Source organism: Lucilia sericata, unplaced genomic scaffold (assembly GCF_015586225.1).
Source record: "Lucilia sericata isolate MDLA Ls3-8-SP2 unplaced genomic scaffold, ASM1558622v1 Contig000595F_arrow, whole genome shotgun sequence".
In the NCBI taxonomy this organism is placed as follows: Eukaryota; Metazoa; Arthropoda; class Insecta; order Diptera; family Calliphoridae; genus Lucilia; species Lucilia sericata.
This window is the reverse complement of record NW_023994602.1, coordinates 50,074-77,223: the sequence shown is the minus strand read 5'-3', so window position 1 is coordinate 77,223 and position 27,150 is coordinate 50,074. Positions and strand designations below refer to the sequence as shown.

At 32.6% G+C, this 27,150-nt stretch overlaps 1 protein-coding gene across 4 annotated transcripts in view; it reads right to left on the bottom strand.

Moving 5' to 3' along the window:
* Window positions 1-16,954: 16,954 nt before the first annotated feature.
* The window catches only part of LOC119606496 (inositol polyphosphate-5-phosphatase A), a 52,579-nt gene continuing 42,383 nt past the window's right edge, over window positions 16,955-27,150 (bottom strand). For 2 of the 4 annotated variants that reach the window (XM_037960027.1, XM_037960026.1), the window contains exons 7-9: window positions 23,115-23,270; window positions 22,795-23,040; window positions 19,185-22,657 (exon numbers count right to left, since the gene is read on the bottom strand). In XM_037960027.1, coding sequence (XP_037815955.1) covers window positions 21,551-22,657; window positions 22,795-23,040; window positions 23,115-23,270 — 1,509 coding nt within the window. In that variant the 3' untranslated portion in view covers window positions 19,185-21,550. Of the gene's footprint in view, window positions 17,631-19,184; window positions 22,658-22,794; window positions 23,041-23,114; window positions 23,271-27,150 lie in introns of those variants that run through there. The other 2 variants (XM_037960028.1, XM_037960029.1) reach the window with 2 other exon arrangements.

The following is a 27,150-nucleotide window of genomic DNA, read 5'->3' as shown; positions in this document are numbered from 1 at the left end:
ATTTTAAGTGATAAAAAATATTTTAAAGTGCTATAAGCCACGAATTTTCGCGACAAAGTTTTGAGGTTTTGAGAGAGTGTGACATTTTTACATGTGTGTTGGAGTTACACAGAACTCGTTTGTGAGAAGAGCGTAACCATATAGTAGCATATAGGCGAAAGGGACTGTCAAAGACCTAACCTGTCAAAATTTTGACAGGTTAGGTCTTTGACAGTCCCTTAAACCTAACTAGTGAGAATGTATTAGTAGAAGCACAAAAATAAACACAGTTGTTCAAAAGGTACTAAATAATAAATGTATTTCTGATACCTTATTTTTTGTATGTTATTACTGGGATTTTATATACTAGTGAATGAAAATAATAGATAATTAATTTTTTTCAGAAGATATTTCATCTTAAAACATATTATAAACACGTCTTTTTGTTATTTTTTTCGGCACTAATGGAAAAAGGAAAAAAGTAATGGAAAAAGGATAAAAGTATATAAATACTTTTTTAATTTTCAATACGAAAATTTACAACTTTTCTTTCTTCTGTTTTAATTAAAATGAAATGTCAAGGTAGGGTAGGTAGGTAGGTTGATAGGAGGATGTATACTACATCAAATCCGAAGAAATACACCTAGGCCACTATCGGGCCTGTTGTGCGCTCCAATTCAAGAAAAAAAAAAAAAAAAAAAAAATTGTTCACTGAATGTATTATTTTTCCATGTTCAGAAACTCAGTTTCCTGGACGTAATTCCTAAGAATCTTCCAATCGGTGTTGGTTAAGAATGTTATTTCTGGAATAACATCACTTCCAAGATACTTGGATCTAACTTCGACGAATGCCTGACAATGGCAAAGAAAGTGCTCCAGAGTTTCACTGTCCTCTCCACATGCTCTACATTCGTCTGAATTCGCACGTCCAATTTTGTATAGATGTGCTCGTAATCCTGTGTGTCCACTGAGAATACGTACCATCATACTAACCTCAGACTTTCTCATTTTGAGAAGATTTCTCGTCTTGCTCTCATCAGGGTCACCCCATAGAATCTTTGTGGTTCTACCCACCGTTTCATTATTCCAAGAGGCCTTATGGGATTCTCTCATCCATATTTTTAATTCAGCTTTTGTTGCGTCGAATGGTTTTGCGTTTGTCAGGTTAACTACATCGAGCTCCCTTCCCTTTAAAGCTATTACATTCGCCCTTTCGTTGCCGACTACTCCCGAGTGGCCTGGTACCCATATGATGTGAACCTTACCTCTGGGAGAGTATTCAGTTAAAGCTTTCTTACAATCCAATACGGTCTTAGATTTAATTCTATCACCTGATATCGCACAAATTGCCTTCTGGCTGTCGGTAAATATATTAAGCCCTGTGGGCGCCATATTTATTCTAATCCAATTTACACATTCCGTTATTGCTCGTACTTCTGCCTGGAAGCTTGTGTTATGATTAGGTAAACGGTGGTATATTTCTGTTTCTGGGTCTTCAATATAGAACCCCAGACCCACTTTGTCCCCTAATTTAGAGCCATCCGTGTAGCAACGGATTCCTACTGGTATTTGCTCTAATGTTCCGCTTGACCAAGACATTCTATCTGGGATTAGCGTTTCAAAGTTTCCGACATATTCAGTGTCTGGTATGCGATCAGGCACGTCCGATGAATGTGTATAACCTTCCAATGTGTCCAGTATACATTGATGACGTGTCCTATAACCGTTTTTGGCCAGTTCGCCTAAAGTAAAGAGCCGTTCGGCTGTAAGCGCCGCCTCATATCTTATATATGTTTCAATGGGTGGAATATCTAGCAACGTTTCCAGAGCCTTGGTTGAAGTAGTACACATGGCACCACTTATACCCAAGCAGCATGTACGCTGAACTCCCTGTAGTAGTTTGATATTACACTTTTTGTCCAAAGCAGTCCACCAGATTATTGAAGCATAAGCTAGAATTGGTCTAATTACACTTTTATAAAGCCAATTTGTCATAGTAGGACTAAGACCCCATTTCATGCCTATGGTTCTCCTACATATCGTCCAGCACCGATGTGCCTTGTTGATCCTATCCTCTATGTGGTGTCTCCATTTTAATTTCCGGTCAAGTATTACACCTAAGTACTTAACTTTGTCTGTCACCGGTATCTTCTTGCCCAAGAAGCAAGGTTCAGTATATGTAGAAATTTTTGTCTTTCTTGTGAAAAGACAGATTTCCGTCTTCGCCGGGTTAACATTGAGGCCTCTCGGTTGAGCCCAGCTCAAGGCCGTATTCAGAGCCTCCTCAGCTCTTCTACACAAGTAATTTGGATCCTTTCCCTTTAAAAGTATTACGACATCGTCTGCATAGCAGACAGGTCTAAGTCCTTTCTCGGTTAGGGTCCTTAGGAGGCTATTAATCGTGGTGACCCAGAGTAAAGGTGACAAAATGCCACCCTGTGGTATACCGCGAAATACCTTTTTCCTGATAGTTATATCGTACATCTCGCAGCTTATCCATCTGTTCCTTAGCATGTAGTTGATCCAGTTACGGAGCACCCGGTCAACATAAAACTGGTCTAGGGATTGGATAAGGGTATCAGTGTGCACGTTATTGAAAGCGCCTTCGATGTCAATGCATACTGCCAGTGTATACAGTTTGCTATCGAAAGATTCACTTATGTAGTGGACAACTTCATTTAAAGCGGTTTCCACCGATCGTCCCTTTACATAAGCATGCTGCTTATATTTAAGGTCATTGTATGGTATGCTGCTTTTAACCATGCTATCGACTATCCGTTCCAAGGTTTTAAGTAGGAAGGACGTAAGACTTATCGGTCGATAGGACTTAGGTGTCGCATAGCTAGGTTTCCCTGGTTTGGGTATAAATATTACCCTTGCATCCTGCCATTTAACTGGGGTATATGCCAATTTTAAGCATGCAGTGAATATCTGTGACAGATGTACGGAAACCAGTCCCGCCTCCATCTGCAAAAGTGCCGGGAAAATTCCATCCGGCCCTGCAGCTTTATAGGGAGCAAAGCTCTTGATTGCCCCTTTAACCATGTCAGTTGTAATAACTATTTCCGTGTTACCCTCCCCTTCCTCCAATATCGGTTCATCTATGTTATTCGATATACCGGGTGGGAAATGAGAATCCATTAGGAGTTTCATTGTCTCCTCCGTATCCTCAAGCCTCCTGCCCGTGTCATCGATCATAGATTCCGGTTGGACATGAGTTTTGGATAGGAATTTTTTTATCTTCGATACGTCATTTACGCTATCTACCTGTTCACAGAAAAGTTTCCAGGAGTCTCGTTTGGCTTTTCGAACGATTTTCTTATATTCACCAAGTTTATTACGATACTCATCCCAGTATACTGCGGTCTTTTTACGCCGTGCCCGGTTAAATAGTTTGCGAAGAGTCTTCCCAAGGTTCCGGATCTCCCCAGTTACCCAGGGTTTTTCCTGGGCAGATCTCCGCTCTCGCAGAGGGCAGCTGTCCTCGAACGATTCAACCAGGGCACTTGTGAACGTTTCCACTTTGGCATCTATATCCTCTTTATTTCGACATTGAAAAGTGTCCTGACCTAAACGGTTCTTTAGTAAGGCCCCGAACATTGTCCAATTAGTTTTAGACTTATTCCGAAACTTTATCGGCTTTGGTGGTGGCCTTAGTATTTTAAATCTTATGTACCGATGATCAGAAAAGGAGTGCTCGTCCGAAACTCTCCAATCCTGAATTTCGTTTATAAGCTCTTCTGAACATATAGTTATATCTAATACTTCTTCTCTGATTCTATTGACGAAGGTAGCTTTATTACCTAAGTTCAATGTTATCAAGTCTTTAGTATTAAAGAAATCCATGAGGGCTTGTCCCCTGCGATTGGTGTTTGTACTACCCCAAGCTACATGATGCGAGTTGGCATCACAACCTATTACAATTATCTTATTTTTCCTTTGTGCCTCTTCAACCAGTTTCATCAGATCCGACGTTGGTGGTAGGGTCGGAGAATCGAAAGGCAGGTAAATAGATGCAAGGAATATGTTGCCTCGACCTTGCTTCAGCACCGTTGCATCCGATGTTGATAATCCTGTTGAGAGAAGAAAACATAAGTTCTTGTGACATAAGATACATGTTCTCGGGCGAGATCCTGTATCAGCGTAGAAAAGTTGGAAATTTACGTGATTTAATCCAGAAACCTTGTTGCGAATCGTCCAAGGTTCCTGGATTAAAGCTATATGTATTTTACCTGTGTTGATTTTAGCCATCAGAGCGTTGGTAGCTGTCTCGCTCCGATGGAGGTTTATTTGGATAACCTCAATCATGGTCATCCATTAAACTGTCTTCCAGCGAGTTGGTGGTCACCTCCTCGCTCTTTGGATTTGACTCCTCCGGATAGCCTGAAGTGGCTATTAATGCAGTGGGTACTGTTGATGGCACTGCGGTGTCCTTATCAGGCATAGGAATAGCAGTATTTTTAATAGACACATTCCCAATTCTGGAGAGCATTGCTGTTCTGTCTTCTGGCGGGTGAGTGATTTCCTCCTCGCTTTTAGGATTTGACTCCTCAACATTGCTAGTACTTGCTAATGATGCTTTGGGTACTGTCTTAGGTGTTTTAGTGTCCTTGTCGGGGCCGGTTTTGACAGCCCTTTCAATCGGCGCCTTCCCAATTTTGGAAAGGGCAACTACAAAGAATAAAAAATATTTTTTTTTCGTTTGTAAAATATAAATTATTTTCGGGGTTTTAAATACAACAAAAGTGTCGCAAAAAATAATAAATATTAAGTTTAAGTGATAAGAAAAACTATTAAGTGCTAATATCGTCCCAATTTCGCGAAGAAAATTTGAAGTTTTGTGAGTGCGTTTAGTTCTCTCAAGTATGTTTTATTCTCTCAGAACTCGTCTGTGTGAAGAGAATAACAAATTTTGTTTGACAATCCCTTCAGTTTCGCCTATATCCCTACTATATGAGCGTAACGTTATTGTTGTAAAAAAAATGACAGCGTTTCACTTCTTAGTAGAGATGAGCGATCCGGTGATTTCTAAAGATCGTCGTTCTATGTGAAAGTGATTTGTAAATCACTGTTCTTTAAAACATTGACTGTGATCACGGTTTTCACTTATAAATCAAAACAATATTAATATTTTTTTTCGATTATTTTGGTTAAAACCATAATAAACCAATAATAAGGTAGAATCAGTAGAAAAGTACGTTCTCAATTTTACATGCCTTGAATTGTCACAAAAAAGAAAATTAAAAAATATAAAAAAACATCAAATAAAAGTTATTTAATTTTTTTTTGTGAAGAAAACAAAATTTGATAATTCGAATAAAAAATATCGCAAAACGAGTAAAAATCAAAAACAGGATACATAAGTGTGGAATGCTGTTTGCGTGTGCCGTTCAAGAATCATTTCATGGTATTTTTAGTGGTTTTTCATTTGAAGATTTTGAAGTTTTTCTCTTTTTAGTTCTTTTTTGTTTGACTTAACAAGGCAGAGAATTGACAACTCTCCCTGCTGATTCTACCTTTCTATGGTTGTATCATGGTTAAAAGCAAATCTTTTACAATAACAACGTATTTTATTGGGTGTTATGTTAAGTATATACATAAATATTACTGAACAAAATAAAATTGGTGACATCAGAGGAGTTTACTATATGAAAAAATTTCGAATTGTATGCATACTATGTTGTAATACGTATTTGGTTCAATAAAAATTATATGAATTTTAGAAGGTAAAAATTCAAAAGAACGACATTACAAGTAACTGTTATTTGATCATTTCAGTCACAGTAGCTACCAGTGAATTATCAATCACCGTGATTAAATCACAGTCGTGAAAATATCGCTCATCTTTACTTCTTAGTGTTCAGTGGTGTTCAGCGGTTATTAGGCGTCGTTCAAAAAACAGAACGTTTCCCTTTTTTTGTGATATCACAACTTTTTAGAAGGTTTTAAAATGAGTGATCACTATGATTGTGCAGGCATGCTGGTGTTGTGTATGGGCCCCTAAAGGCGGAAACCACTGATTGAAATGCTTTAATAATTGATTTTATAAGAAAATCAATAAGAATGAGCTTTATTTTACACTTTTAAAATGCCCTTAAAGTACATTCATTATTATCCAAAGATGAACTTAAAAAAAAATTCAAACAAATTGTTCCTAGATATGTTTTTTGCTGACAAAAATGGCGCAAAAACAAAAATTCTATCATTAGCCCTTTAGATGTTATTATACTTTAAATTTTCAGATTTTAAACTTTAGAACGCTATATTGTGAAAACCACGAAAGTTATATTGAATGCTGTGGACAATTATTATAAAAAATGGGGAATATCCATTAATGTTTCCAAAAGTAAAGCACTTTGCCCAAGAAATAAATTGGTTAAATTTAATGAAAATGCAAGAATTTTTCTCAGTAAGGCCAATCGAGTAAAGGGGTTTTTTTTGGTAGTTTATATAGAAACAAATATTTATCAGATAAGACTAAATTATTACTCTATAAGACCAGTATCATACCTATTTTTTTTATACGCCTGTCCAATCTGGTTTTCTTTATCACCCTCTATAATTAAAAATTTCGAATTAATAGAAAGAAAAATTATTAGACTTTGTTTAAACAAGCATTTGGAAGAGGAAAACAAACGTTTTTCTAATAAATTTATTTACGATTTGGCAAACATTAAACCTCTAGCTTCCTACGCGTTTCAATTAATACAAATTTTCATTAACAGACTACATCTTCATTATATTTTTATAAAAATATTACTGAAAAATAATTTACCCAAAATCTGGTAGCGTATGTTTTTCTCCTATGGGGCGGCTGCCAGATCTCTTGGGTCTGCCGGGTGTTTTTTCCTTTTCGTGCTGAGAGGGCACCCGGCAGCACCAGTTGCATTAAAAAAGTCAGCGAAGTACCTCTGATCTTCACCCCAAGTACTTCACAAGCTGTTCAGACCCTTACCGATGAAAAGCCGGCCCCTGCTTCGGGTGCTGCTATGGCAGCGAACCAGATTTCTGCGAACTCGATTTCGGGTCCCCCATCTGTGCCCAGCCCAATCGGGCGAGAGCAAACCCACAAGGCACGTAACACATGGCGTGTCGCCGAGAAAATAATTGACCGGTTAGGTAAAGAGCCTTTCTTCCGATGACTTGTCATCGCTGAACCAACAAATTCTCCCCCTCACATCGAAAGACGCGCCTAAACGGCAACGTTCGGAGGAGGAGACACAAAAAACTAAAAAGTTAAAACCGCATAGGTCGTTTGATAGGTCTTTCAGTGATGTAGCCAAGGGTCACCTCGTAGGGCTATCGTCGATCGTGCTGACTCTGATTGCTCCATATCTCATGCAAACTGGGACATGGTGCGTAAAAGCTGATGGGAGTGTTCTGGCGAGTTCTCAAGGAGAACCCAGGTCCCCTCCCCTCAGTGTGACGATGCTGGCTGGTACCGAGGTCGGGTTAAACTAATAACCCGCTTAAATGATTGATGTGTGGTGAAGCGAAGCTGAATGTGGTCTCTGGTGAAGGCCTAAATCCACTGGCCTGGTTCCCGACGAGTCAGCGAAACCAGAAGAGATATTGGAGTTACTAAAGATCGGAAACCCTGAAATCCCCACGCATGACTAGACCGTAGTCAGGCTATCCGAATCTGAACTACTCTCCAGTCATTATGAACAATGAGATCTTCGAGGGGGTTGAAAAGATAGTCGACGGCGATAAAACGGTTGAAATCTGATCAAGAGGACGTTATACGCGTCTTTAAGAAGAAGAATGGTGAAGGTCACATAAATTAACCTACACCATTCCAAAGCAGCTTCGGCCACCCTGCTCCTCCGGATGGCAGAGAGAGGGGAGGAGCGCACACTGGTCCAAGACTCAGTATCAAAGGCTATAAGCTCTTATACATGAATAGTATAGGTAGGATTAGATCATGTATACTTGCCAAAAGCGATTTAAAAGTCTTCATCCTCTCTGATTACAGGCAGACAGGCCTTGTTAGTGGGCTCCAGCTATATCGCCCATGACCACTGCGAACCACCACCAATCAAAAAAAAGGTTTGCGACATTGTTAAAAGGGTTAATACTGAAAATTTGCTGATAATTATTATGGCTGACGAAGGCTATGCCTATTCGAAATAGGAAAAGAACGGACTGGATAAGACAACATGAGATCCTATCCAACCTTCTCCAGCAACCACCAAACATACAGAATCGGCGTTTGACAGACCAATCTCGGAATCTTGCAGACCAAAGGTCTGTAAAGGCAAGAGTAAAGTGTGTCGCAAATTATTTAACTAGGTAACTTTTAGGAGTATAAATCTTCAGTTAACAGGTTTAAAAACCTGGTCAGAAATGCAAAACGCAAGTCTTGGATATCCTTCCGCTTGCGGAAAATATTGCTTACATCAGCGGTTGTTCCAAGCTACATCCAAAAGGACTGTGGCACATGGACAACCTGCAGTAAGGAGATCCTAGACGTCTTCCTTGAAGCCTATTTTCCTGGAAACTTGCCCCTCATGGGCGAGCTTTCCAATGAACTCTCTGATACGCTCATGTAGGTAAACAAACTCGTTAATGAGGATAAACTGAAATGGGCTCTCGAGAGTTTTGATTAGTATAAATCACCGAGTCCCGATGGCATAATAGCTGCTGATCTCCAACACAATGAGGATGTCATAATCCCCTGGCTGACTAAAATGTACTCGCCATGTCTAGAATGATCCTACATTCCTGAATCCTGGACCAAATGCACGGTGATCTTTATCCCCAAAGGGGGAAAGGCCAGTCTGTCGTCCTTTCTCTTAAAAACGTTGGAAAGGATTATCGATCTGCACATTAGGAGTACGATCGATCCTGACTGTTTATCAGCATCTTAACATGCCTACATGAAAGGCAGATCTGTTGAAACCAGTGTTGCCAACGAAGTTTATTTTAATAAAAATTGCACATCATATCGCTCATATACTTACAAGACTGGCATAATCCAAAATTCTGTTATTTTTAACTGGGGTAGCCCTCAACGAAATACTAAAGACTTTCATATCATCTATATATATAAAATTCTAACGTTGCTGACTGACTGACTGATTCATCATGGCACAGCCTAAACGGTTGAAGCTAAAGAGCTGAAATTTGGACAGGAGGTTGGTCTCCCACCAAGTAGATCCACTAAGAAATTCGAATGTTTTGGGGGTAAAAACGGGTAAATTCGGTAACCTCATATCTCCTAAACTATAAAAGATACAAAAACAGTTTAAAGCTTATCGTCGTTCATTTAAAAAATAAGCGGACAGGGGTCTGGTACTTTTTTAAAATTCGGCCCATTTAGGGAATAAACGGGTAAAAACTGTATTTTGGTACTTTTTTTGCACTCAATGTATCTATTAAACCAGAGAATATTCAAAAAATATTTTTGACTCCTTCATAACTTGACGAAAAAATAAAGATATAAATTTAGTACTTTTGGATATTCGGACGTTTAAGGGGTGAAAATTGTACCTATTTTTGGTACTTTTTTCATAAAACATTGTTTTTGGTTTATTAACTTATACATATGAATACATAATAACGGCCTCCCAATACGATGTTACAACTTTTTGGAACAGAATTTTTATTTCGTTAATGGGGAATTTGATTTTATTCAAACACAACGATCCAATTTATATATAGAAACAGAAAATTAAGCATGTAGGGCCCTGAGTAAGTGGTAAAATATAAAAGGAGAATTTTTGGTACTTTTTCGTTCTTCAAAAGGTACTTTTTGAATATTCTATTGTAATGAACCTAAAAATATAAAACTAAACAATCAGGGACTTGAGTGAATGAAAATTTAAACTAGAGTATTTTCTCGTACTTTTTCGTTCTTTAACTGATACTATTTGAATTTTCTATAATATTGAACTTAGAAACATGCAATTAAATAATAGAGGTTTTTTGGTACTTCATCTGGTATTTTTTGAGTTTTCTAAAATATTGAATATATAAACATAAAATTAAACACATCAGGATACTAGTGTCATCACTAACAAAATCTGTATTTTCCATTTTAATAGATGTATCTTTTAAAAAATTTAATCATTTATTGTCTTAAAAATTGTTTCATTTTCATAAAAAAATAGTGCAAAGAAAATTATTGAAGCCTTTTGTTAGTGACTGTTCAAATTTTTAACTATTTGAGTGTAGTGCTTTTTTCTACACTAGTTGTGTTTTGCTGCTAACGTTCAAAGGCAATTTCATATAAATTTAAAATTTATACACGTTAGGAGTTAACGTGTAAAATTATACAAGTTAATTTTAACTTCGATAAAAGTGCTACCAATTCAAAAATAAAAATACAAATATGAATGTGTGGATGTCAAATAATAAAAAAATATTTTAAAATAAAATTTAAATTACAAAAAATTAACAAATGAACAAACATTTTCAAGATATTGTAATTAATTTCAAGATTTAGCTGATTTTTTCTGCGAGGTGATGCCAAGTCAGGTAATGTTCGTTTTGTTGCTAACTTTGATCGTTAATATTCAATAATAGCAACAAAACACAGCAACTATCACTCAATTGAGTTATAGTTAAAAAAATAAAATTATCACTAAAAAATATTAGTGCTAAAAATATAAGCTTCACTACCACTATGCTCCAGAAAATTAGTAAAAAATATATTTTTTGAAATAATATTTAGTGCTAGTTAAATATTGATTTAACTAATAATTTAGTGCACTACCCCCATCATCCAATAAAAGTCAATTGTAAGAAATGACATGTTATAGAATAAACAATTTAAAATGTTTTTCTTTTGGAAAAAGGATATTTACAGTAATCACTGTAAAATAAAGGAATATTTTCCACAATTTATTTATGTTTTTGAAGAATATTTACATATCATATCCAATTAGAACCTAGTTTGTTCTAAAATTGAGAGTTAATGTTATTGTAAACTTTAAATAAATCAAAAAAATGGTACACCAGTGTCCCATTTACGTCAAAGAGTTATGTTAGATTTCTAAAATTTAAAACAGTTTTTTAAGTAAAAATTGGTCCCTTAGTATGAACTATTAAACTGATCCAACAAAAAGTGGTGCACATGAAGATATCAAAAAAAATTATCAGGTTTCTTAGAGAAAATGTTTAAGATTAAGTTAATTTCTTAAAATCACAAAATAATATTTAAAATATTATAAAAAACACTAAATGCACTGTCATAAAATTAGAAAAGCACCTTTTTGAAAAAAGGCACCATGTGGAAAATTTTCCGCGTTTGGCACATCAGAAAGCACCGCATATAGTGCTAAAAGCACTAAGTTGCCAACATTGATTGAAACTGCCATACACTCACTCGTTTTGTCGATAAATCCCTCGAGTATAAGGAATATGCATTAGTGGCCTTCCTTGATATTGAAGGGCCCTTTAATAATGTACTATCAAAATCAATTCTATAGAAACTGGTTAAGTTGGGTGTTACCCAACCGATCTCCCAATTGACTAATCAAATCATAATTTCTACCATGGGAAATGCCACTGTTTACAGAATGGCGGAATGTGGCACTCCACAAGTAGGAGTCTTATCACCTCTCCTATGGAATATTGCCATAAACTCACTACTCATGAAACTCGATTGCATGAAGTGTATGCGGATGATGTGGCGGTTGCTGTCTCTGACAAGCATTTAACCACTGACTCGTTGGAGCTACAACAGTGGTCTCAGTGTCAATCCTGGGAAGACCGAACTTGTTATATTCTCGAATACATACAAGATTCCCTCCTTCCCTCTTCTTCGCCTAAACGGGGTAGAGCTTAAACTCTCTGATAGTCCAAAATACTTAGGTATCATTCTTGATCCTAAACTACTATGAAATCTGAATATCGAGGCATCTATCGCGATGTACGCATATAGGAAAGCCATTGGTAAGAACTGGGGAATTAGTCCCAAATCTGCGAAATTGATCTTCGACATGGTTATAAAGCCTACTCTGATGTATGGAGCACTTGTCTGGTGGAAAGTTTTGGAAAAATCTACCTATTGCTATCATACTGAAGGAATAATGCGAGCTTCTGCACTAATGAACACTGGTGCGATTCGAAGCACGCCATCACAGGCGCTGTTTACACTATTCATTGGTTGTCCGCCGATCTGATGGCCAGGCAATAGGCAGTTAGACTTCATGCTGCTGGGATATGGAAGCCAAACCGACATGGTCATGCTTCTATCCTGGGGAATACGACTTACATCCCCGAGAATATCGATTACTGCTCTCCCACGCTCCTTCCGGACAAAAGATTCACAGTTAAGATGTCATACGAACCATCCTTCTCAGAGGGTATAACACTTGACATCTATACTGATGGATCTAAGCCCTCTACGTGTGTGTGATGTGGCTTCTTTATTCCCCGCTTAAATAAGGCGGTGTTTTAAGCTAAACAACTACTGTAGCGTCTTACAGGCTGAAATCTCAGCTATTAAAAAAGCGGTTAACTGGGTTAGGTACTACAGGATATGCAATGGAAATATTCGAATTTGTACTGACAGTAAACATGCTTTATCTTTATCTGGTGTCTACACGACATCCAGACTGGTTCGAGAATGTCGGATGTCTCTTCACGAGATGGCGAACCATTCGTGCCTGGAACTACTCTGGGTACCGGGTCACTTTAATATTCCCGAAAATAGAAAAGCGAACTAGCAAAAACTGGTTCCCGCCTTCACATAGGGGACACTGACACATTGGTTGGTGCCCAGCTTTCATGCAGTAAAGCTTTTATTCAGCATGAACTTTATGGGTCTGTGCAGACCAGATGCTCAATATCAAAAATGACCTGGCCTCTCTGTGATGGGGCTTTCCAGGATGAGACTACGTATACAGGTAATCTTCCATACAATGGCTATTGCAGGAGTTGTCAAAGTGAGAATGAAGAGGAAACCGTAGAACACTTCCTCTGCCCTGCCTTGTCAAACATCAGGACTGCGTTTCTAGGCAGTCCAATATTGCATGAACTTGAGGCTCTATCTAATATAGGCATACATATGTATATAAGATAGAATCATTCATTCGTGCCTCTGGCTGGTTTAACACCATGTCAATCACGGACATGTAATGTCCCATAGGTTGGTTTTCTTTTCGCAGGATCCGTCACAGGGTATCACAACGGGACCATTAGAATTGGCCGACTTCCTCATAATTTGACACAATTTGACTGCATGAATAATTTACTAAAAACTGCCAACATTAAGTTATTCCCACCATGACGTTCTGATTATATTCATTCATTATTAAATGTTTTATTTAAAACCATATTTTTTCACTCAAATGTGTGAATAAAAAATTGTATTTGAAAATACAATAGCTTTGTTCCAGAACTTTTCTGGCTAAAGAGAATTAATGAATTTTCTCTTCGTACTTGTAAAAAGTACGGGAACAGAAAAAACAAAATTTCTCTTTCAATGAATTTGTATTGAAGTTTATTCATACAAACAAAGAATAAACAAGAAGTGAAACGCTGTCATTTTTTTACAACAATAACATTACGCTCTTCTCACAGACGAGTGCTGTGTAAATCCAACACATATGTAAAAATTTTATTCTCTCTCCAAACTTCAAAACTTTTTCGCGAAAATTTGAGGATAATAGCACTTTGAAATATTTTTTATCACTTAACATTATATTTTATAATTTTTTTGCACAATTTAAACACATTTAATAGCCCGAAAATAATATATTTTTTACAAACGAAAAAAAAATATTTTTAATTTTTTGACATTGAATTTTTGTTGGTTGAAATTAAAACTAAAAAAAAACAATGTTGTAAATTTTCGTATGGTAAACGAAAAAGATATTTCAAATAAATAATTTATTTTTTCAATATTATAGATTAAAAAACAAATAGACGTGTTTATAAAATGTTTGTAGATAAAATATGTGGAAAATATCTTAAGAAACCTTTCAAAGTATAAATTGAAATGTAATATTTTTTTTCAATATTTTTCAATACGATTTTTTGCAACTATGTTGACTTGAGAATTCTACTAATACATTCTTAGAGTTAGGTACCGGATGACAGTAGACTTAGGTACTTTTGACAACAGTTTCATTTCTTATTTATTCTTTGCATACAAATTTCTATTAAAATTAAAATAAAATTGAAAAACTACAATCACACATACTTATTTATCAAAATAAATCAAAAATTTTAAACAGTTTTTGTTTTCAATGTATTTTTATAAACAAATAATTTATTTGACAAATTTTTTTCTATTTGCCAGGAAAAAATGTTCTGGCTAAAACCTGCAAGTTCTGGCAAAGAGAAAACAATTTTTATTTCTCAATTTTGTTCTCTTTTACAATTTCTGGTAAAAACCTGCAAACATGACAAGTAAAGGAACAAAGCTAATAATTCAAATACAGTGGACGTCCACTAGTACGAATTATATAGTGTCAGGCCCTTTCGTAATACCGAAAAATTCGTATTATTGAACAACACATTTTGTATGTTTAAATTCAAATAATACACATAAAATATTGGATTTTATTTATTTTTGTTTTATTTTTCATGAAAAATTACATAACGGAACAAAATATAATAAACGTGTATTATTTTAAATAAATTTCTTGTACATAACCAGGCATAAAAGGGACATATTTACGTATATGAATTGTTAATTTTGAAAGTATCGTGAGTCCAATGGTTGAAATGAGATATATGTAGAAGGTTTTAAATTTTAATGTTTTTAAAAAGATGTGTGCCAAAGACAACTTGCAATTTACATATGTGTTCTAAAATGTATTAAAATGTTCAGATTACATAAAACTTTTATTAGAAACTTGAATGTAATATACCACAATTCTCTAATTTATAATTTTCTCTTAAAAATTAGAATAGTTATCCTTAAACCCATTGTTTGGAATATGGAGTCACACTACTTTCAAAATTAACAGTTCATACATACATATGTATATAAATATCATTTTACTTATTAAAAAATCCATCATTTAACATCGATGTTTATTACATTGTAAAATGATTCTTACGGCTTTTTCAATAACAGCGCTTTTGAGGCTTCAATATTGTTCTCAGCGGAGTCATTGTCGGGAACTAATAAAATACTTTCCTCATTGGCGTTATCATCCAATTTAATTTCTTCTCTTGGGTCACCAAAATTCCAATAAAATAAATTAATAACACTAAATAATTGTTGATTTGTAAATATACATGCAGTAAATTGTGTGTATAGGATTTTTAAAAATACAAAACACTTGTAATAAATACAAAAAAACTTCAAAATTACTGAGCTTAAGATGAATGATACCGAAATAATTAAATAAAAACATAATAAAAACTTCATTCATACGTAAATAAAACCAAAATTCCCATAAAAAATGCGTTATTCGTACTATCGAACAGAAAAATTGTGACTTTATTCGTACTATAGAGTAGACAATGCAACAATTTTGCCATTCGTATTATTGGATATTCGTAATAAAGAGTATACGTACTATTGGACGTCCACTGTAGTCTTGTTTTTGATTTTTTTATACAAATGTGTTAATTTGAAATATTTGAATTTGATTTTATTCAATATTTAATTTTTTTTAATGAACAAAACTGAATAAAGATTTTATTGTATGATTAAATCAGGAAAAAAATGATTTTTGCTGTTCTCTGGTATGCATGTTAAGTTTTCTTTTTTCCCATTTTTATGTTATTTTTAGGCATGTTAAGTTTCCTTTTTCAGATTATTATCTTATTTTATCGTAATATTTAACAATCACTTATGATAGTTTTTATCATCTAAGTGGGCTGATTTTATTGAAATTTTCGCAGAATCTTCCTGTATGTCTGGAAAGAATTATAGGATACTTATTTCCAAATTTCAAGTAGTCGAGATGCCACGCCCAAATATAAAATAAATAAGAGCTAGAATATTAAAATTTTTCATAGGTTCCCAGCAAAAAAAGACGTGCAAAAAAGTAGTAAATGCATGGGTTGAACTGATAATGAACTGGTTCATATTTAGGGGAAACTGCATGATTTTAACATTAGCGTGTCATTGGCATGCATGGGTTCGTATTTGGAAAAAATAGTTCATTTAAATGAGTTCTTATAACCAATGAATATTCGATGATTCTCAAGCGAATTTTCATTGGTGCACTATATTTATTTAAAAATGCATTAATAATGGTATTTCGATTTAATTATCAATATTTAAATAATTTTTTTGCTAAAAATAAAATAAGATAAAACATAACTAACTGATTTTGATTGGATTTAAATTCATGCAGAGGAAAAAAACCCATTGTGTTTTAAAATCCGTTAAGCAGCCTTGGTTTTTTCCTTCTCTTATTAGTGTTAAAATGGTAAGTCCATAAAATATTACTAATTTTAACAAAAATCTAAATCTAATGAATGTCATTTTTAATATTTATTGTATGAAATGCACGTTTTCGTAAACTCTCCTAAGAGAATACCAAATTATAGTAAAATATTACAATTCCTATAGTGGAGTTACATGAGTGAATTTGGGTGCATTTTTCATGCCTTCACTGATGACAAATTTATTAGAATTTAGGCATGTATTTAAAACGCATTAAATAGAATACTTACTAAAGAAATCATGAAAATATCCCTTCTTCTTTAACAACTTCAAAATTTTTTTGCTGGGAACTTCAAAATTTTTTTGCTGGGTTACATTAAAATCCAAATTAACGTTTGGCAAAAATTGGAGAACTTGCAATGGTTGGCGTGGCCACTCCCATATGAAATAAAGTGTTTTTTATTTGTATATTGCTTTAAGAGTAGCAAAACACACTGGGTATAGCTAGGGTATTATAAAACAAAGGGAATTGTTCATGTTGAATTTGCATTTCGCATAAATTTGTCAATTATGACTTGAAATTGCATAAGATCTAAAGTCGCAATCGCAAATATTGATTTTTATTATTATTTTTTTTCTCACCTTTGCAACACAGAAAATAAATAAACATTTTGTGTAGGTCCGTCATTGTATTTTTTTATTTTTATTCCTTTCTTATATTGAATATTTCAGTTTATTTAAAACACATTTTATTTTCTAACGTATGTATATGATCTATACGAATTGGCCAGGGTTTAACAACATTAATATTTTTAGTTATTTTAACAGCAATAGGTAAACAGGGGTCAGACAAGAAAAAGGTACTATTTATTGATTAAATATATTATATGTATACATGTATGTACATATGTATGTATCTACATATTGTTTTTCTATACATACATATGCTTCATAGCTATTAATATAAACGATGTTTTGTTAATAGTAAAACGTACTATTTATTAATATTTTATTTAAACAGTTGTTTCCTTTAGAATGGAAGATAACGGTTGATTATTCTCAATATTATTTAACGTCATTTGACTAACATCACACTGTCCGGACACGGCCACGATACCTCTATTCAGTTTTTCGTAGTCGGTATTGGACGAATTGCTGCAAATAATACTGTCCTCTGTATTTAACGAATGTATTTGAATGTATCGAGTTTTAGCATTAATACATGATAAATTATCTGATTGGGCAGAAACATCCAATTGACATTGTTCTTTCCATACTACTTCATCGCCCAATGTATCATTGATAATCACTTGCAGTTCATTTGGAATACAAGCTACGTATTTATCGATTCCTGAAATATACATACACGCAATTCATATGCAATATAAGATATAATTTGATATAAATTCAATAATATATTTTGCTATACATATATATACATACAAATTATGTAAATATCAAAAAACCAAAACAAACACCCTTTTGAATGGGATAAACAAACAATAAACTACATACAAACTTTTGTACACACTACAACATAAATAAACAACACAACATTCAAAAGAAACTGTTTGTAAAAAAGCAAAACAAAAAATGATTGTTAACAAAATAGATAAATATTTTTTATTTATTTGTGTAAATAATTTTGAGGATTTTGTGTTTATTACAACACAACAAAAGTTTTTAGATTAAAAAAATATTCCAGCAAATGATTGTATATTTTTATCCTTTTAAATTCTGTACGAATACTTTGAGTAAATATTTTACATATCGATCATTTACTACAAGACTGGCTTAATCCATAATTTGAGTGTTTAATAACTTTTAACCAGATTCAGATAGTAGAGGTTTCTAATCTAAATTGAAATTTAATTTTTATTTATCGAATATTCGTGAACACATGAGTTTTAGTTTTTACATTTTTAACTAAAAATCGATCTTACACCGAAAATAATAGACAAATGAAAGCTTAGATCATTTTCTTTAAGAGCTTTGTGGTTACTTAGTGGGATGCGAGAAAGTTTTAACTTTTAAAAGTTTAGTTTTAACTTTTAAAAGTTTTATAATTTTTGGAAGAAATAATCATTTTATAATTTTTGGAAGAAATAAAAAAAGACTTTAAAACGGCGCATATTTTTTTATTATTCAGTTCAGCAAACCCGAATTTTGGATTATACCAGTCTTGTAGCAAATGGGTTTGAACACAATTTTTTTTATTATATACTAAAAAAGTAGTTACGATTTTTTCTCAAAATTATTTTGAATGAAAGATAAAGTTGCAATAAAATTTATAATAAATTTGCTGGAAATTTTTTTTTAAATGTTTATAAGATTTTTGTATATAAAATAAAAAAACATTTATCTAATTCGCTTACTTTAATATTTTTTAGAATTGAAAATTATATTTCTTTATTAAAGAAAAATATTTGTATAATAAAATTAAATTGTAATAAAAGGAGGTAATATTGGAGATTCCTATATACATAATAAACTAAAATAATTAATATATAGTACATTTATATAAATATTAAATACACACGATATGCATAAGTATTTATACAAAATGTTGACAAGTTCATTTGATTGGAGATTATTATTAAATTACTATAAATATGTAGAATATGTATTTATTTTTTTTGCAATGTTGATAAACAGTATGCAAAACTTTACTTATATAATTCAACATATCATTGAATTATATAAGTATATATCTCTCAGTACTGTAATATTCAGTAAATTACAACTGGGCTGTATTAAAATCAAATTTGATTTGTTTTTTATACATTCCTATAAAATATTTAATAGATCATAAGCTACTAAATAAATATATGTGTATGTAAGTACGTTAATGTGCACAGTAGTATTCAAGAAAATGACTACTGGGCTGTTCTAAACTTCAATTTGATTGTTTGATTCTTATGAATAAGTAAATTAATATTATAGTAAATCACAACAACATTAGCTTTATTAAAAAAGAGATACGATTGCTGTTTTTTTTTTTTGTTTTTAGTATATTTTACTAATGGGGCATTTCAAAAATGTTTGAACAAGTATTGTACCTTACCCATTTCGACTTTGATGAAACTTGGTACACACATCCTTTGTGTTAATACGAAGTTTAAAGTTCTCCTAAATTTCCAAATTCATTGTGGTTTAGATTTTATCAAGGTCAAAGTTCACATTTTTTAAAGATTTTTTTCAACAAGAATTGACATCGTATATTTTCTAAACTATTTATCCGATTTTAATCGTTTTACTGTTTGGCAATATTTTATTTAAAATATTGTAGTTTTAACATAAGGATAATGATATCAAAAAACGTCCTTTACTCAGGGATATCTCAAAAAGGTACTTTCCATTTTCTTTATTTCTTCACATAAGATTGCTTATAGTGCACTCAACATTATTAGAAAAAATGTGAATGGGACAATTAGAGGATCTCTAGTAAATCAACTTTTAGTAAAATAATCCACATCATTTCCATACAAATTTCAAAAAATTTTATTTTTTTGTTAATGAACAACTTATTTTTTGTTTCAAATTTTTAAATTTATTTTTGTGTTCATCAAAAAATACAACTATAAATTTTCACATTTGTATGGAAATTATGTGGATTATTTTAGTAAGAGTTTATTTACTTAAGATCCCCTCATTATCTTTTTCTGAAATTTTGTAAGCTTTTTGGTGACGGAATAAAGAAAATGGAAGATATCTTTAATTCAATATAATATAATTATCCTTATTTTTAAACTATAATATTTTAACAAAAGTATAGCTAAACTACAAGACATAGCCTTCAATTAGGGACTAAAACGATTAAAATCGGATAGATAGTTTAGAATGTGTGGACCGAATTTCATCAAAATTCTACTTTTTTGTTCGAAATTTTTTGAAATTACTCAATACATTTTTACAATTTATGTTTCCGCTTTATGTACTCTATTCTATAAAAGTCAGTTAGATCTAATTTATTTACTTTTGTGTAAATAAATGTATGTAAAAATACACTTTCAAGAGAAATATTTGAGTGATTTGATAAATACAAGAAAAATAAGACGCTACTAGTTGAACTATATAAATTAAAATACATATATAAATAATAAAATACAAAGTTTGTATAATTGAAATTTTAACAATACATGTATCTCAAAAATGTGAAATATATTTTAAATATTTTTATTTCTATGCAGTTTAAAACGCAGGTCGAACAAGGAAGGAACTCTTTCAATTGATCCGTGTTAATATATTTTTTTAATACAATCTAATCTATACATACGCTTTAAATATTAATGAAAAATTGGCATGAGTGGAAACCTTTTTCATGTTTGTTTTTGAGCCCAACATTCATATTTGTATAAAAATTATGTTTATGCTCATTTGACCAGCAATGCCAAGTTAAAAAGTCGAGGTAATTAAATAAATTAAATGATTTATAAATCATTACTAAAATTTAAAATAAATTGACCAGCAATAAAATTAAGTAAAACTTATGATTAAAAAATTAAAAATGCAAATAAAAATAATATAAGAGTTAAAATAGAAATTATTTAGATCGTTTTATCGTGGCAATTATTATTTCGTAATTAATGTTTGTATGTTTGTGAAACACTTTTTCACACTTTCAAAACATTCCATTAGAGGTGTATTCATTCAATTTGTACAACCAAAGATGCATTAATAATGAATAAAGTTTATTTGGATATCTTTGAAAAACAAGCAAGCATCCATCTAGTGTTTTATGCACTACACTGATAATAAATTTAAAATGTTTATTTAAAGTGCAACATCAATATGACTGCTGAAAACAAAAATTTTATGGCGAAACTTTTGAAAAATATACCCCTAATTATAATAATTTGAAAATTTAAATATGCCTGCCAATAATATAATGTTGAAAACGATCTAAACAATGCTATTTGTATAGGTATGTAATTAGGGCGGCAATGGAATCTATACTTAATTATTTATATGAATTTTAATAAAACGAGTCGCTTAGTTTAAAATTTATTTTGAGAAAATTAAATCAACACTAAACTGTGTATAATTGAGAGGTCTATGTTTAGTATTTACGACTATAATATTCGAAAACGACAATTAAAGTTAAAACATTTGCCGAAACAAGTATGTATGTATATGTGAAGGTACCGGTAAACAGTAGTTCAATTTGTTTTATCTAATCACAAAGTGGTACCGTAATCTACGCTGTATTGTTCAAAAGTGAAAATTTGATATTCTATTGCCGCCATAACGTACTATAAATTAACACAACATTTAGTGAATATTACAACATTTGGGCAAGCAATTATTATGATACTGCTGAACACCTGCGTTGGTCGTCTGGCAAATATCATCAACATCTTCAACATCACTATTCCCAGCAGTGCCACCATCTGTCTTACTTTTAAATTTCAAATTTTGTACGGAAGATTTTTTTTGTAAGTCTTCGAGTCGAGATTTTAGTTGAACTGGTGACACAACTCCTCTCTGTTGTTTTTTAATGTCATCGTCACAATTAACAACTCCTTCCGCGTGTTTAGAACTTTTTACATGTCCCTTAATATTCTCTATATTCAAATCTGACAAAATATTTGGTTTTAAAACTACTTTATTAGAATCTACTTCCAACAATTGTCGACAGTCCATTGCAGGACTTCTACTGTTACTTGATGTGGTGGTGGAACTACTCAGTTCTGGACACGGGGAATGTGACTCCGCACTTTCAGGTGTGTATGGGTCTTGTCGTTTTTGAGAAATATCAAAATAAGTGCTCAGATGCTGAGTGTCAATGCGATTAACAATAATATTGTTAGAGAGCATTAGGCGTTTCGAAATAAGCCGATATCTTGGTTCTGCCGGTTGTTTTTTTATAATGTTTTGACATTCTGGACAGATGGATCCATCGACGGAATCATCATTATCTACCTTATTTTCAATAGGAATTTGTGAACACATGCAAACATGAATATTGTCCGAATCTATGATGTTAATGCTAACTGGAGGCCATTTAGTTTTAATAGATCCTTCAACATTTCCATCAATTTGACTAGATTGAATAGTATTTGTTTGATACAACTTCTCTGCAACGCTGTCTATTACGTTATCGTTCTCATTTTTATCATTTGGGTTCGTTTTTGATAAACATTTAATATATTTATTAAGATATTTACATTCTTGGATTACTTCGTTGTATATTTTACTTCGGTGTGGACAGTACATTGATATGGTAGTATGTTGCTCAGCAGCACAACATAATGGAGTGACAGTATCTGCTGGGATTTGATGTGATGTTGATTTGTTGTTATTTGCATTTAATAAATTGCAACTACAACATCTATAAGTACCTTGATTGGATTTTAAGCGAATATTTAAATAAACAGGCTGAAGTTGCCCCGATAAACCAAAAAAAGAGAGAGGAAAAAAGAAATGTATATTTAAATTACAAATAAAAATAATATATAATTAAGTATATGCCTTTCTATAGTCACTGCATATTATCTTTTTTTTAATACATGTACCTTATGATCTCCCATGCAGACCTCTTCACCCATTATGCTATATATATTTGGTGATTCGGTTTCATGAACTATTTCTTTTGCTTGAACACTCATTAGAATACGATCGCACCAGGATGGGCAACGAGTAGACATATAATCGGTTGGCATTTCAGGATCTTCTTCATAAGGGTACGATGGTGGAAAATTAATTGGAAACTCAATTAAAAATTCTGTTAAGGGTTCGAGTTCACGATCAAATTTTTTCAACTAAATTAAAGCATAAGAAAATATTGAATTACGTTTTTTTATCGTTTCTTTTTTTAAATCCTAAAAATATTTACCCATGATTCTTTAAACTTTAATTGATGATCTGCATGATTAAATTCTTTCTTTCCAACCGTCAGAATATTATCACCGCCTGCATTTCGATAATGAACTTTTGTACAGTCATTTTTTGTACTATGTATACGATGAGCAGTTAGATTTTCAGTTAATTCCTAAAAAGATATACGACAGTTATAAACAAATTTTACGATTTACACACAAATTGTTATTCATTTTAAAATATTTTTTGTAATTCTAATTAACAAATTACACTGGTCTGCAATGAAATCCTCCTTTCAAGTAATATTTTTTAATAAACTTTTAAGAGTATTGTACTAACAATATTCGAAAGAATAATTCTATAAATTATTAAGACCATAGGTACCTCGCTCAGACTGTTATAAGCGTTTAAAGTTCAAAAACTTTTAGAGAAAATATATTTCATATTTAGACTATGAATGATCGACCAAAAAATAGTGGGTTTATAAATATCGAAAATTCAAAAATATGATTTAATAAGCCTCGTAATTACGCATCGTCAGATGTATATATCGTCAAGGAAATCTCCACTAGAAATACCAAAGTTAGCAATGAGTCTTAACAAAGAGGTCCTACAAGGGTAGGGTAGATATTTGTAATTTTTTAGGGAAAACAAAGAGCTGAAAATTATAAAGAAAAAACTACTGTTATCTGCATATCGACATTTTAAAAGAAATATCTCACTGAAATTTTATTTTTGGACTCACACTTTTTCCTGAAAATCTTGGTGCAGTATCAGATACAAATTTCGAAGGGTTCCACCAAGATATATTATAGAAAGGAAGAAGATACAACGGAAAATGGTCAGGCATGCTTGCCAATTTTGTCCACATTTTAAAATTTTACTGTAAATTTCCAAAAAAAAAAAAATTAATTTTTTTAAAACACTTTTGCGAAAAAATTTGACGTATTAGAATTTTTTGTTACCACACTTGAATTCAGGAGCATTAAATCTATCCCAATTAGCCATTGTTTGTTTGACTTTATATGTAGTTACTTAACTGTGAAAACAGCTAAGATTTATTTGGCCTGTTGTAAAAACATAACGCCATCACCAATTATAGCTAGTATTACTAGCAATTAAATAAAAAATGAAATTTCAACCACACGAAGGATTATAGCAAAACTTTAACTTTATTCAGGAACTCGATTAATTGAAAGATTTCTTCCAAACCGTCCGCCAAAAGGAAATCTACAATCGAACTATAGTTATCCATGAAAGGGAATAAGTTTCTAGTAGTCGAATATTTCTTACATTTAAAGATAACGTGTGAGTACATAATTCGGAATCGATAATTCCCATTTTACTTAGGATACTTCCGCAATACGTGTGACCGCTCAGAATACGGTCAGCCATTCTCAAGTCGGTGGCCTTAACGTTAGTTATGTTATGACTTATTGGAGAATTAATGTTAGAAATTGTTCTGCCTAAGTATTTGATAGAATTGACTTCCGGAATCGTTTTCGATTTGATTAGATCTAATATCTGCGGTCTATTACTGAAATCGATGGCTTTGGTCTTTTCTATGTTAACGGATAAATTTAGGTTTGTACATCTATCGGCTAGGTCATTTAGTTTATTCCGAAGATTATCCCTTGTCAAACTGAAATTTTTGTCTATGCAAACGATGAAAAAATCATCCGCAAATTGGAATAAGAAGGAATAATTAATTCATGTTATTTGGCCGTATAAAAGTTGAATAAAACTGGTGACAAAGCACTTCCCTGAGCCAATCCATCGTTTGTCGTAACTGACGGTCTGCCCAGTAACAAAATTCGGTTTTCTAGAAAGTTCCTAATCCAAAATGCCATGTGTGAATTAAAATCTGCTTCAATAATTAAATTCATGTTATTTGGCCGTATAAAAGTTGAATAAAACTGGTGACAAAGCACTTCCCTGAGCCAATCCATCGTTTGTCGTAACTGACGGTCTGCCCAGTAACAAAATTCGGTTTTCTAGAAAGTTCCTAATCCAAAATGCCATGTGTGAATTAAAATCTGCTTCAATAATTAAATTAAATAACTTCGCAACGTTCGTATTATCATACGCTTTTTCGATGTCCAAACAAACAGTAATAATAACGTCATTGACGCATTGGGCGGTTGATCTACGCTTACGAAATGCTTATGAACGTTCAGGGACTAAATTGTTTATTTCAATGTGATTTTCGATATGGACTTTCACCATAGCCTCCATACATTTGAATAACACCGAAAGAAAATATATAGATCTATTGTTGACAATAATATTTGGATCTTTGTTTTTCTTTGGTACCGGGCAGATAATAATTCTTCTCCAATCTTCCAAATTTTGATTATATTATCAAATAACCTTTTTCTGCTATCAAAACCAATTTTAACCAGGATCTTGTATGATATTCCATCAAAGCCTTTAGCCGACTCTGGATTTCGGGATAATACATAATTTTCAAATACTTCGTGTGATAAATCAGGGTTTGTGTTCACGATTATATCCAGGAATTCCTTCTTATGCTGTTCACTCCATGAATTATTAGGTTTTTTGGGTTGCTTATATTTTCTAACTTTAGACAATTTTGTCCACATTTCTTTAATTGATGAGGGTTTGTCAGATCATCTATAAGGTTACTAAAAGCGATTTTCTTTCTGTTAGTAAAATAATCATTGAGTTCCTTATCCTTAAAATATCTAAAATCGATTAATGATTGATCCTTAAAGAAACGAATCCTCATTAAATTACGGAGGTTAAAAAACCGATTAGCATCTTTATCCCACCATGCCTTGGGTTTAAATTTATTATCTTCTTTTAGATTAATTGCGTTTTGTCCCTAATAAAATCGATCGATTTTTTTAAATATCTAAAACGCCATTAAATTTTAAACTTTCAATATCTTTATAAAATTTGTTTTTATTTAAGAATTTAGTCATTGGTTTAACTTTGGAGTGAACAAGGTCAATAACGATTGGTAAGTGATTGCTGCCTGTAATCTTAGAGTTAACTGCCCTCCAGGATACTTCAAAAGTGTTGTAATTGTAATAAAAGGATACATCCAAGGCTGATGGCTGCGTATTTGGGACCACAAAAGTACTAGAACCATCGTTGATACATGAGAAATTATATAGATTGAGCATATCTTCCAAATTGTCGATTTAGCATTGAAGTCACCGCAAATTAACGTTTTATTTTTCATTCTCCTGCCAAAATCGAAGATTTTCCTCATGTCCAATGCAAATTTTAGTGTGATATTGGGGGGACAATATACATATATGATTGTAATATTATCCTTGAGATTGATAGTGGTAATTGCTAAGGAGTCACAGTTAGTATCCAAGATATTAATAAAATATTTAATTTTTCTTCTAAGATAAAAGCTTACTCCAACAAAGCCGTCTTTTCTATTTTTACAAACAAAGATGAAATCTGATAAGCTGGAATTAGAACTGTTAGTCAGCCACGTTTCGTAAAGTGCAGCGATATCTATGTTGTTAATATTCATGAAGATTTCCTTCTTTTTAAAACTTTGAATATTGCATTGGAGGATCTTCATTTTGTTGAGTAAGATTTAAAATTTGTCTTTAATCTTTAGATCTGTTAACCTTATCAGCATCTATATATTTCATGCCCCCGTTCACTTTGTCCCTCATGGATATTAAAATTTTTCCTGATCTTTCCGAATCGAATTTGCCATTGGACCAATCTAAGATAATGTGTCTTTATAAACCTGTGTTAATATTTCAATTGTCTTACTGAAATTCTTGTAGTTGTCCGATTGATCGCACGTGTCAGTAAACATGACAACGTTCTCTACGTTCACTGATGAATCTGTTCGATTTGAATTTCCAGGACGTGTGTATGACAAATGATTCGTGTGTATGACAAATGATCGTGCTCTTGCAATACTCTTTGGTGTTCACGGGCTAGTCTGCGTGCATTCTCATTTTCTCTCACTCTGTTAGGGTTTTTTTTGGCCACTTTCGCGTAAGATAGTACTCTATGAATATTTTTAACTGCTTCACTATGATGATCATAACTAT